We start from the raw sequence: 14104 nt of genomic DNA on the forward strand, positions 1-14104 counted from the left end.
TAAAAATATATATAATAGCATATCAGTGATACTAAAATAATACTTGGTAACGCTGCAGATGCCAGGTGAAGTTTGCTAAAGTTTTTCTATCATCTAGCCAGTGCTAAAGTGTCTTAAGTGAGGAATCCACCAGGCCAGTTAACACTCTGACGATAACAAATCGGTTTATTTTGTTTTTTTTTATGTTAATGTTGTCAACAGTTAATTCAGTTCATTCTTTCATTTCATCAAATAGTATGAGGAGATCTATCAGAAAACTCATGAGCACATATCAGCAGTAAAACTTTCATTAGCGGCGCAGGAAGTGTTCTATCTAGCCGTTTATGGTGTCAAAAGCTCAAAAAGCACAACAAAAAAAGTTGAATCCTTCGCTTGATCCATATGCTTTATCTCAAACCTTTTCTTTTAATGGCTTTGTAAGCTTGATGCTGTTTTCCAGATGGCTATGTACCATTATAAATCTGTCTTGCATGTCAAGCAACTATGTTATAATATGACGATTCAGAAGCGTTACTCTTACCTACCAACAAACAGTACATATGTTTGACTAATTGGGCATATACATCGCAATGCTGCATGATTCGAAATTTCAATATATTCTATATTTTATTCACTTGCGTTCCTTTAGCTCGCGGACTAAGCGTTGATCACGCCTTTATCAAACGGTGCCGTTTCTTCGTATTCTGTTCTTTAGTAACGCGATGGGTTGATTTCATAATGTCATAATACCCCAAGCTGTCACATGATGACAGTTGAGATGTATGAAACATTGATGTATGGGTTCTGCGGGATTGGATGTAATGCAAAGCTGCAATCTAGTGTATATCTGGGCCAGCTGGCAGCTGATGCAATAAGACGTTACCAGTGCTGTGCAACAACAGGCAATGCACAGATTCGCTTTATTAGTGAACATGCTGAACAACTCCACGATGTTTAGGTCTCTATTTTTGGTTATTAAGAAAAGGTAAACGCGTGCCTTTTGCTCCAGCTTTAAAATGGATCTAACATTGCCTGAAATACTTTAATCGGATGCTTTTGTTTGCAATATTGGCGAACAGGTAGCGCCCGTCAGCAGTCTGCTTTTTTACGCATCCCTCCGTGAAGCGCATTTTTGCACTCTCTTATATCCTCCTTTATCTGCAGGTTATGCGATTAAGTAAGATGTTCTCTACACTGGATAGCACGGTGTGCGAGGAGAACTATCAGAGAACGCGTGATGAGTAATGCATCAGCAGTAAAACTTTCATTAGGAGCACAGGAAGTGCTATATCTAGCCATTTGTGATGTTGAAAAAAGACACAAAAAAGTTTAATTCTTCACTCGATCCATATGCTTTATCTCAAACCTTTTCTTTTAATGGCTTTGCAAGCTTGATGCTGTTTTCCAGATGGCTATGTAGCATTATAAATCCGTCTTGCATGGCAAGCAGCTATTTCATGTTACAATATGAAGAGTTAGCTACCTGCTACCTGCTTTTCCGTTTCAGTATATACACCGGGGTTGCCAGTTGTTTGGCCAAGACCCCCAGTAGCGGGGGCCCACTATGTGTGTAAGCTGAATAAAATTATTTTAGTGTAAACAGATGCATTTTGTTTCTGCGAACAGGTTACAAAGGAAGCCTTTTCAGTAGTTTCCATTTGGAAAGATGCCCATCAGGGCACCTATTTGAGTTTTTACCCATTTGCGTATGAGAAATGCATTTGAGATTTTACTTCGTCTTAAACAACGCATAACTAAATAACTTTATTAGCCTTTTTTATTTATTTATTTTTTTATTTGACATTTTCTGCATACGATGTCACGTCCGTGATGCTCACTCAAGACCGCAAGACAAGTTTGCCCAAAGTCCCTTGTTCGTTCTTTTTGAAGGACTAAGCAAAAGGAGAAAAAGATGGGGTTATTTTGGCGATGGAGATTAAGGCAGAGGGGGGCTTTTTGTCATTTGTGCGAGACAAGCCATTCATCCATCCCCCGTTCAGAGCCCAAAAAAAAGGCTGGTCCCAGAAATTAGCAGTTTCAGCTCAGCAGCAGAGGCGTCGGGCTGTGAAGGAACAGAGAAATTGACTAATTAGCAATGCGCACTAAAACTTGACGGTTCTCTCCATAACGCAGAGAGAAAGAGAGGAAAGACTCGCCTTTTCTCCTCTCCTCTTTTTCCATAGATGTTTGAAATCGCAGTCATTTACGCTCGACAGTTTTTACAATAGCCTTGAGCCATAATTTTGCGAGTCTCTCCAGCATCCATACCCCTGCGCGGTCTCTCTCCACCGGCCATGCGCGTCCGTTTCTCTCCCCGACCGTGGATTTCCTATTACTCTCGTTACGACTCACTGAGCCCCAGGCCCAAGGATAATGATGTGTTGTTTCTTGGTAGCATAATTTGTCACACGTATATTTCTTCTTCTTCTTCTTCTTCTTCTCTTGCAGAAAGCACACGGCTCCTCTCACACTCACACACACTTCTTCTTGTTGTTAATTCAGAGGAAACATAAATGATCAATGAGCTTGAATGAGCGGGGATCAATGGTTAGGATTCTGATCCATCGATCATAGACTTTTCCAACAGGACCGAACAAAGAAAGTGCGCTGAAGGAGCCGCAGCTTTACTTTTCATCAAGTCAGGTAAGTTTTGGATACCTACTACTAGCATTCGGCACGGGTGCGCACTGTGCGTAAATGTGCCACGGGCTGAAAGTTGCCGTTTCTTCTGCTGTTCTGCCTCAGATTGGGCGAGAAACGCCGCGCGTGTTGTTGAACGGAGCGATCGCATTGTGTTGTCGCCGACCAAAGCGATGCGCAACCGCACATCTACGGTGGTGATGATGCTGATGTTGCGGGAGACAAACTAATTGCTTTTGTATCGCAAATCGGGGGGAATGTGTGCATGGCATTTATGTCTTGTAAGGGGGTGCGTGCGTGCGTGTGCGAGCGCGTGTGTGCGAGCGCGGCCGGATCGCAGATAGCGGGCAGTTTGTAGGCTAGATCGTGGGCTTCGCTTTCCAACAAGCCGGCGTAGTTTGTTTCAGCCCGCGGCGACCATCGGATTTGACGTGCTCGCGAACGCATGCACGAGACACATAGATGGGTACGCAAGGAGGACGCGTGTGCTTGGGAAATGCACGCGCTTGCATGCTGCAAACTTAATGCATTTGCATGCACGCACGACGTATATGTAGTACCGTATATCTGCACGAATCCAACTCGCATGCATGCATGAATGAATGAATGAGATACCTTCCGAATGCATACGCTTTTATAAAACCGACTGATGCGTTTCCATGCAGTGTAGTGCACCAATGGCATTGTTTACTCGCAGGAGGTGTGCGCAGCCCCGAAGTCATGTCCAGATCGGGTGACCGAACCTCCACGTTTGACCCGACTCACAGCGACACTCTGCTGCACGGTCTCAACCTGCTGTGGAGGAAGCAGCTCTTCTGCGATGTGACTCTCACGGCGCAGGGACAGCAGTTCCACTGCCACAAAGCCGTGCTGGCGTCCTGCTCGCAGTACTTCAGGTCCCTGTTCTCCACGCACATGCTGAGCAGGGAAGACGGGCTGGCGGCGAAGGACCAAGGCAGCAGCGGCACCCCGTCCTCCTCCCCCGACGACAAGCTCCTGCCCAGCCCGCGCTCCACCATCAACAACCTGGTGCTGCAGGGCTGCTCCTCCATCGGTCTGCGGCTGGTGCTGGAGTACCTCTACACGGCCAACGTGACCCTCTCCCTGGACACGGTGGAGGAGGTGCTCTCCGTCAGCAAGATCCTCAACATCCCGCAGATTACCAAACTCAGCGTGCAGTTCCTCAACGACCAGATCTCGGTGCAGAACTACAAGCAGATCTGCAAGATCGCAGCTCTGCACGGGCTGGACGAGACCAAGAAGCTCGCCAACAAGTACCTGGTGGAGGACGTGCTCCTCTTGAACTTTGAGGAGATGTGCGCCATGCTGGACGCCCTGCCTCCGCCCGTGGAGTCGGAGCTGGCGCTCTTTCAGATGTCCGTGTTGTGGTTGGAGCACGACAGGGAGACCAGGATGCACTACGCTCCCGACCTGATGAAGCGCCTGCGCTTCGCCCTCATCCCTGCTCCGGAGCTGGTGGAGAGGGTGCAGTCGGTGGACTTTATGAGGAGCGACCCGGTGTGCCAGAAGCTGCTCCTGGATGCCATGAACTACCACCTGATGCCCTTCAGACAGCACTGCAGACAGACCACAGCCAGCAGGTATGATCTCCTACATCAGCTTGACACCTTCCCATAGATCTTTGGGGTAAAAAAATCTATTTTTTAACATATATAAGGGGTTGTGTCCATGGAAACTTTTGTTGTAGACCAGCAAAATAAAACTGCATGAGGAAGAACAACAATATTAAGTACTTGTATTTTCACTTTTTTTGTGTGTTTGTTTTCATCCTTTTGCTCGTGTATGTAAATGTAAATCACTACACAACACGCAGTGCACGTGATCATCGTGGCAGGCTTACGACAGGTGTCAGTAAACAGATCAGTCTCGCCGGTAAAGATCTCATGTGTTCTCTTACAGGCAGCATAGTTAACTTGTGAAGGGAATTATATTAGATTAGCAATCTTTTGTTGCAATATCTGATCCCGTATTTGTTCACAGTTTCCACGCTTTGCCTTATCTGTGAGATCCCAGTTCTATTCCTCATAGTGCTGTTTCAGGGTTGATTAATTTCAGCACTGTTGCAAGCTTGCATACTGCAGACATTATTGCAGTCTGCAGATGGGATAATTAGCAGGAATAGGTGACCGTGGAATAAACTGGAATCAGTTGTTGGAGAATTTGAGAGAGAGAGAGAGAGAGAGAGAGAGAGAGAGAGAGATTGTTTCCAACGAGATGAACTCATTTTAAATGTCAGTTTTTTCAATTCTGAAATCAGGAATTAAGATAATATGAAAGTCAAAAGGGCTTGATGTGTATATTAGCATGCATTTGCTGATAGAATTAGATTGATAAATTGTTTGATTGCTATTATTTGATTGTGTATCAGCTCTCTTCACCTGCCGATGTTAATATCATTTGCTGAGCATCATCCATGAACTTCAAACTTGAAAAGATGTAATCAGGGAATGACTCTATTGGTGTCAAATGATAATCCTAGTGTTGAAGACTGAGTAGTTGCAATGTTCAAGGCTGGAATTGTTAATTTATTTCCCAAGCACAGTTTTACAGAGCTGAAGGGACTGTAAATATTGAACATCCAGACTTTAAAACACTTATTAAATCTATGATTTCTATTGCACAGCCTAAGAGCAAGGTCTCTAAACCACTGTTGACAGAAGTCACATGCACAACTTTGGCCAATAGAATAAGAACAAAACGCCTGTGAAGACTTCAGAGTGGCTTGAATCATAACCAAACGTCAAAATAACTGCTTTAAAAGATAACATTTAAAAGCGGCTACGTAAAATGTTACGTCGTTTGACACATTATATTCATTTCACAGTTTCAAACTAGACTTCGAAACTAGTTAGCGCTAGTAACTAGACCTAAAAATACATCCTGCATTAGTGTGCACTTGTGCATCGCTCACACGAATCAACATTGATTCTACTACTTAAAATATGAAGCAGTTTTTCTTTTTGCCACTCATTCGAGGGCGATAGAGTCGTTCAGCATTAATATTCTCCCATGTTTTCTGCTCGGCTTGCTGTCTCCCTCCTTGTGTTTGTACACGCTTTTACCTTGTCGTGGCATCTCATTCAATATGTAATTGCTCTGCACTAATAACGGCTAATGACAGAATTGTTAATGAATCCGTTTCCCCGGTCCCTCTGTAACCCAGGATTCGTTCGAACAAGCGGATGCTCCTGTTGGTTGGAGGCCTGCCCCCGGGTCCCGACCGCCTCCCTAGTAATCTGGTTCAGTACTACGATGACGAAAAGAAGACATGGAAGATCCTTACAAGTGAGTGCCTTGCTAGCGTGCTCTTTTCTCTTCCACAGGAAGAACCCTGGCTGTGTCGGGTTGTGCTCTGTCGCAGAGCAGAATAGAGCGAGAGCTTCCTGAGATGCAGGAGGTAATGATGTATCACTATCACTTTTAATGTAACTTTTTAATCAGAGCGTGACTGCCTTCACACCATTGTGGAGCTGTAACGCCTGGATTCGCTTGTGTGTGTTTTTTTATTTTTTTGCCTCTGTCTTTTTGCATAAGCGTGCCGGCAAGATTAATTTTAATCTAATGATCTCGGGGAGATTCATCATCAGAAGATGACACGTATTCTTATTGAACTGCTTTATTAGGGCAAACGTTCTCGTAAGTGCATTTGTCTTCGCGAGCAGCAGGGAAGGAGCGCGAGCGGTTCGCAATGCTGCCAGTTGTTTGTCGTGAGGAATTAAAAATATGAATTCTTACTAGGGTTTGAATCGCAACAGTGGAGATCAAAAGTGTCGGTGTTGACATCGTAATCGTAAAAAAAGGGATGTCATGGTAGTGTAATCTTGGAAGGGATTTTGACAGAATAGCTCTTTCGTAACTCAAGGGACTTGAAATGGAAATTTCGTGTTTCATTTAAGTCTCAACTTTGTCTCGGATGTCTTCTAACACCATCGAAAAAATAAAATGGACACAAATGAGCCAGAGGTCGACCTGCAGTTCATGCGAGTTCATGTTGAAACACAGAAGAGACGCATTCTTTCTGTCTTTGATCAGGAAAGGAAAGCAAAAGTGGCCATTTGCTTTTAATTTCTGTCTAAAAGAAGTAATGAAAAGGATACTCAAACCAAAAATTTAAATTCCGTTATTTATGTCGTTCCAAAACTGTCCATAAATGAAGAAAATGTTCAAAAAATTGTCTATACAATGAAGGTCCGGTGTTGTTTAGTTCCCAGAGTTCTTAAAAAATCTTACTGTTTATGTTCTGCTGAAGACAGAAATGCACACCGGTTTCAAAAGACACGAGGGAGAGTAAATAATGACAGGATTTTCATTTTAAGCTTAGCTATCCACTAAATTAATATTGCTTAAACGCCTATGTTTGAGTTCATACTGACATCTCAGATTTATGATGACAGACTTTGATGTCTTAGCAAATCTGAGCACAGTTTGAGACACTGTTAAGATCTCTCAAACTGTAGAGACTTCTCATGTGAAACATCTGAGAAGCTGGAGACAGATCTCATTTGCTCTGCTTGTAATTTCATTGCTGTATACGAGAAACAATCGAGGCAATCTCTTGGGTGATTTTTCTTTCCTATGCATGTATTCCTCAAAACAATTAGTTTATATACAGTGATGTATCGGAGTTTTAAAAGAGGCTCTTGCTTATGATGCTAACTGTTAGCATCAGAGCTAGCCGTTGATGGTGATGATCTGCCATGCAATAGCTCGGTATAAGATTATTCCTCAGAAATGATTTACTGCTCAAAAACGTTTCTTATTATTATCAATGTTGAAAACAGTTCTGCATCATAACCGCCATTGCACCGATCTTAAGTAACGATGAGGATATTTCTAACGTTAGAAAAGATTTCCATTTTAGGCAGTTTTCAGCATTGATAATAATTAGAACCATTATTAATAATTAAGCACCAGAAATAATTAATAATTAAGCAGCAAATCAGCATATTAGAATGATTTCTGAAGGACACCGAAGACAGGAGTAATGATGCTGAAAATTCAGCTTTGTAAATTTTAAATGTATTCGAATAGAAAGCGGTTATTTTAACGTGTTATATTTCACAATGTCAACGATTTTATATTTTGGATCAAATAAATATAGCCTTGGTGAGCATGAGAGACTTCTCTGAAAAACTTCTGACCGGTAGTGCAGCAACTAGCCAAGACACAATGTGTTATGATTTAATTAAAACCATTCTATAGTGTCTGTTCCTTACCGAGGCAAAACAAGGACATAAACGGACGTGCAGTCATTTTGTTTTATGGCTGAAATTGCGTTCAGTCATCCAATCACTGCATCGCTGAGGTGCGAGACCTACAAAGACACCTTACGCTCCGAAACCTGCTTGTAAGCGTTTGGCAGCACGCATAACATTCATTAATGAATTACATCTGGATCTATATAACTTACACTCATAAGGTCATAGTGTAATGTCCTTTATTTCTGCCTCAGACGTCGAGTCTTAAATGGCCCATGGCCAGGCGGAGCGACCAAACTGCAAAATCATCCTGTGAACACACCAGCAGCCCCTTGATGTCGTTTGGGGTGTGCAGGTTATTAACATTCAATCATAACTTTGCAATGAGCCGAAACCCAAAAGGGGGGGAACGGCGACTGATTAAAACCTTCATCAGCACTATTTAGGATGGTTCTCATGACTGGCTGCACCTCTCTGCTTCTGTGGCTTTCTGCTCTGTGGTGAGACTGCCACCTAGTGCACACAGTCTGCTACGCTCAAAACGACTTCACACGTCATGATTATGCCATAATGCATTTGCTTAGTCTTTTTATTTTTTCTTTATATTAAGACGTGTTACAGCATGTTTCATATTAAACTCAAAAGATTTCTTTTTTTGCATTACATAACGTCTATATTATTTTCGGGATAAGCACCTTTCCATCAATTCAAATTGTTTCTTTTTTTGTTAGTCTCAATAAAGATTCACAATTTGTAAACAGCATCATTTAAAAGCTGTACGATAATCACCATTATAGTGAATAAATATTGATACTGCAATGAATCAGTGTTATTAAGCTATATTTCTTAATTTATTTTTATATTAGTTACAGTTTTAATAATTTTAAGTTTTAATAATGAATAAGTTTTGTCATTTTAGTCATTATCTATAAACAAACAAATATAGATTTTTTTTTTTGTTTTCATTTTAATGTTTCGCGTCAAATTAAACTAAAAGAGACATGTCACCTTGGCAGCTAGCTGAAATAAAAACTTTTATATTTTATTTAGTTTCAATATTTTTTAAAAATCGTTTTATCTTTAAAATATATTCTCAGATGGTTTTATATGAGTTTACATACATTTAAAATTGTTTCATATTGCTGTTTATTTTTTTAATATATATTATTTCTTATTAACATGAACAATGTGCAAGACAGTTATGGTATTTAATAATTCTCTACAATGTTAAGTAATACAAACTCTAATGTTTATTGTCAGTTGATGTTAGCTCAGGTCCATTAAATACTAAAATATACAATTTTATTAATAAGGATTAATAATGCTTTAGAAGTATTTTCAATAATCAATATAGTTACCTAATGTTAAGAAATGAAACCTTGTTGTCATAAAGTTTCTTTAACCAAAATAAAAATCATTCTTTTTTATTTTGGATTAAAATATAGCGAAAAACATATTGACACAAACAGCTCCTGACAGGTTTTAAAATAGTCAATACACCGTCATAAACTATAACTATATCACAGTTCTAACCCCAGCATGTAGGGTTTTTGTCTGTGTCTGTGAGATGAATTTCCGGATATATGTGCCTTTAAAAGTCAATATCATAAATCTTTGCAGTGTGCAGGTTTCTTATCAGTCATTTAAGCAATATGATGCATCTGCAGCTGTGTAGATGAGGCTGTAAGATCAATAACAACGCCTGGACTGTGACCTCTTGATCATTTGAATCATCTCGCAACAAATCACCCTCCAACAGCGAGTCTGTTTGCACGTGTGTCACGTCTGCAGCGGTAAATGTCAGCAGGCCACAAAAGCCTCGCGTGGCTCCAGACACCCGAGATGCCAAATCATTCTCTCGCTGACAGTAAGATCTCTGTCAATCAGTCTGGTTTCGTGTGCAGCGAGACAGTCAGGAGGTTCCCCTCGCGGGATTCAGTCCGCATCCGTTCTCAATGGAAAGGCCTCGGTGCGTCAGACTCCGGTTAGATTGCGGTAGAAGAGGCCAATCGGAAAAAAGCGCGATTCAAGGCTGTCTAATTTTACAGCAACTGTGATCCATCAGGCAGCGGAGATGTGACAGTGGAAATGAATGATCGAGGCAGACAGGTGGCTCTTAGCGTACGACTGATTTACGCTGCACGGGCACCGGACGGAGATTTATGGAGTGAACATGATCATGTTCATTATGACTGTCACCTCGCGACCATTTCTCTCTATTTCAACTGGGGGTCACTTTTGCAGGAGCTGGAGAATTAGAGAAGATGGAGACAGGAAAGACTACTGCTGGAAAGCAGCCTGCATATCAACAACAAACCGGAAATATTAATATGAGCAAATATTATTTGTGTGACTGCGTTTAATTCTCTGTGTATATATATATATATATATATATATATATATATATATATATATATATATATATATATATATATATGAGCTCAAAGTAAAAATAGTTTGCAGGGATTTTTTTAAATTCATAGAAATTAATGTTAAAAACACACAGACACACACACACATATACACACATATATATATATATATATATATATATATATATAAATAATACAGATGGGCACCAGTTACACCATATTTACTGTAAATGTTGATTCATGGATGCTGATGCTCTAAAAATACAAATATTATTGCTTTGGCCACATTTGGAGTGATTTCTAAACACTAGACTCATCGGTTTGGTCTCTGTGTTACAGTAATGCCGTATAACAGCGCCCATCACTGTGTGGTCGAGGTGGAGAACTTCCTGCTTTTATTGGGTGGAGAAGACCAGTGGAACCCTAATGGTAAAAAGACGAAGAAGCCAATACTTGATGAACTTAATGTTATCTCTGGCATTGATTTCCTTATAGTATTTAGCATTTTATCTTTTTAAACAATGTTTGTAACGCGTGAACAAAACTAATACGTGTATCATCTTCACAGGCAAACACAGCACTAACTTTGTAAGTCGGTACGATCCGAGATTCAACAGCTGGATCCAACTACCGCCCATGCAGGAGAGGTATGATGCCTTCTGAAAACGACTTATTATTCATAAAATAATAAGAGCTCTTCATAACATGGCTATAATTATTTCTTAAGCCTCCGTGATGAATTTTTCGCTCTTGGCTGCGACGGGGATATTCGCTGTAAACAGTCTCTACGTTGACTGATTTTAAGAGCCGATCTTTTCATCTTGTCTTTGTTTCAGGAGAGCGAGTTTCTTCGCTTGCTGCCTGGATAAGCACTTGTATGTTGTTGGGGGAAGGAACGAGACAGGTTATCTGTCTAGCGTTGAAGCCTATAACCTTGAGACAAACGAATGGAATTACGTTTCGTCTCTTCCACAGCCGCTGGCTGCGCACGCAGGCGCCGTGCACAATGGGAAAATATACATCTCAGGTTTGACGATACACCTCACCCAAACAGTGAATTAATCAAAGTGTCTGAGACGTTGCTAACAGGTGCCCTTACAAGATATTTCGAACAGCTGCCTTCACTTGATATACATCTTGAATTCAGCACGAAATGCGTTTGAAAACCACTTTAGCGTTCGTGAGTGAAACAGCATGTTTAGTATTTCTAAGTAAAAAAAGTTGGACAGTGTTTGAATTTGTCCATTTGTTGTTTCACTTTTCTTTGGAATTGTTCACTAGAGCGGTGTGCTTTGATTAACAAGCAAATGATAAATAAGACGATATCTTTAATGCAATGTTAGAATATAAAAAAATATGTAAATAAGACCAGGAATGCGTACTCGGAGAGGATATTATTTTTCCCAAAAAAGCTACTTAATGTTATTGCACTCGCATTAAAACCCACTGACTTTGTTCACACGCATTAAATCTGCTTCCCAACTTTTATTTAATTATTTAATTTTTTTTTTCGCATTAGTTGTTACATGACTGGCCTACAAAAAAAATGACTTGTTATACTACTGCTAGCGCTGTCAAACGATTAACCACGAATGTTTAAAAAAGCTTTTGTTTGCATAATATATGTGTGTGTTGTGTATGTTAAGTATATATAAAAATACACGCATGCATTCATGTATTTAATGTATATTAAATGTATTCGTATGAAGTATAAATTATATGAATATATACATGTAAATACATGCAAATATATATTGCATGTATGTGTATTTATATATAAATATTAAATATACACAGTAGACATTATTTAAGCAATTAATCGTTTGACAGCACTAATTATGCTATTCCAAATAATGGATTCAATATTTTTAGCAACTTGTTTTCTTTCTGTTAGCACTAGTTTTATATCTCCTTTTGTAACTGACCGATCTTAACTTATTGACATCAGTTTTTGAGTAAATGATGTTACAAGGTGCATAAGCTCAGATCAATGCAGCCTATGATCAGTTAATAACATAAATAAACAGTTGACAAAAAGTTTTGGAACTGATATTCCACATGCAAGATTTACAATCATTTTTACAGCTGATTATTTTTGACCCGGGAGCAACAAATTCGTTTTCTCAACACAGAGCGAGGCTTGAGAAAATAATATCCCATCGGTTTTAGATTCGGCATCGACTTCATTTTATGCAAATCTCTCTTTGCGAATCTGTGCCCTCGCCTGAAACTGCTATTGTGTATGTTCTGCTTCAGGTGGCGTTCACAATGGTGAGTACGTGTCTTGGCTGTACTGCTACGACCCCGTGATGGACGTGTGGGCTCGGAAACAGGACATGAACACCAAGCGAGCCATACACGCTCTCGCAGGCATGAACGACCGCCTCTACGCTATTGGGGAAACCACTTAAAGGGTAATTTCTATTGCCGTGACCCAAAGGGGGAGCGCTTACTGTGAACGCAAACAGTAATCAATACACTTTCTTTTGTGATTCGATTCCAAGTAACACTTATACGCCGCTACAGAGTAAGGGTTTTATCATATGCGCTTGGGCTTTCCTCTGATCTCTTTGTCTGTGCGTTTCAGGATTCTCTCATCTGGATGTGATGCTGGTCGAATGCTACGATCCTAAAGCAGATCAGTGGAGCATCCTGCAAACGCCCATCCTAGAGGGACGCAGCGGGCCTGGATGCGCAGTTCTTGATGACAGTATTTACTTGGTGGGAGGCTACAGCTGGAGCATGGTAAACACATCTTACACTTACATGAGATAGATATATAGATAGATAGATAGATAGATAGATAGATAGATAGATAGATAGTAATGTAATAGGTATATGGAGTGTGCGTACTTGCTACAAATATGGACTGTCCACCTGGATAGTAATACCTGAATTTTTTGACATGAAGAAAAATTTTATTTTTTTAAATAATAAAATATGTTTATCTGAAAGTATACCAATGCAAACAGGTTTTCTTTAGGGTTAGTGGATAAAAATATTGTTTAATCAGTCTATGGAAATGTGTGTACTTGCAAAAGTTATTTCATTTTTAATTAATAATTTATTTATTTAATTCAAATAAATATTTTTTTAATAATTGTTTTCTTATTTTAGTATGAATTAATTTGCATTTAGTTACCATACCAAGTTAAATCAAAGCAAATTATTTAATGCCCTTATATACGACCAAACGTAATTTAAAGATGAAGTGGGTATTTTTTTAGTATTTTTAGTATTTGTTAGTATCGCAGTTAGCTCTGTTCTTTAGTATCAGTTTAATTTTCAGAGTTGACGGAAGTCATTTTAAGGTTGATATCCCCAAAAAGGTGTTTGATTAAACTTTTCAAAACTGGCTCAGCCAATGGCGTGAGGTTGGGGGCGGGGCTATCTTTTTTGGCCGACCAATCACAGACGGGTTCAGAATTGCGTGCATTTGTGCACTACTATCAAAACTGATAGTAGTGCTGAAAAAACGCGCTTCACCGTCGCCTAAAATCTTTTTCGTTTGAAACACGTAGAAAATAAGAAGCTCTGAAATATATATCCAGTGGGACTAGGTTTTGACTGGGTTGCCTAAGATTAAACTGTACGTACAAGAAGCATTCTGAAGTATTAAATGAAAGGTTGCGTGAATAACTCTGCAAATATCTCTTGCAGGGGGCGTATAAGTCATCCACCATTTGTTACAGCCCAGAGAAAGGCACATGGACTGAAATGGAAGGAGAAGTGGCCGAACCTTTAGCCGGACCGGCCTGTGCCACAGTCATACTGCCAGCCTGTTTACCATTTAACAAATAACTATATAGAGCGCCGGATAAAGTGGAAAACCTGTCGGGATGGGAAGTCAATGGCTAAATGAATCAAATAAATGAGGAGACTCTCCCTATGGAA

General features: G+C 40.1%; 1 protein-coding gene across 1 annotated transcript; it reads left to right on the plus strand.

Annotated features, from left to right (window-relative positions):
* Positions 1-2643: 2643 nt before the first annotated feature.
* On the plus strand, positions 2644-14104 carry LOC122328506 (kelch-like protein 14). The gene is given in 10 exon segments (XM_043224225.1): positions 2644-3085; positions 3317-4220; positions 5804-5925; positions 10550-10639; positions 10779-10857; positions 11047-11237; positions 12467-12604; positions 12607-12624; positions 12798-12955; positions 13871-14104. Coding segments are annotated over 10 exon segments (1845 nt in total). The 5' UTR covers positions 2644-3081; the 3' UTR covers positions 14012-14104.

This window comes from Puntigrus tetrazona, chromosome 23, assembly GCF_018831695.1.
Source record: "Puntigrus tetrazona isolate hp1 chromosome 23, ASM1883169v1, whole genome shotgun sequence".
In the NCBI taxonomy this organism is placed as follows: domain Eukaryota; kingdom Metazoa; phylum Chordata; class Actinopteri; order Cypriniformes; family Cyprinidae; genus Puntigrus; species Puntigrus tetrazona.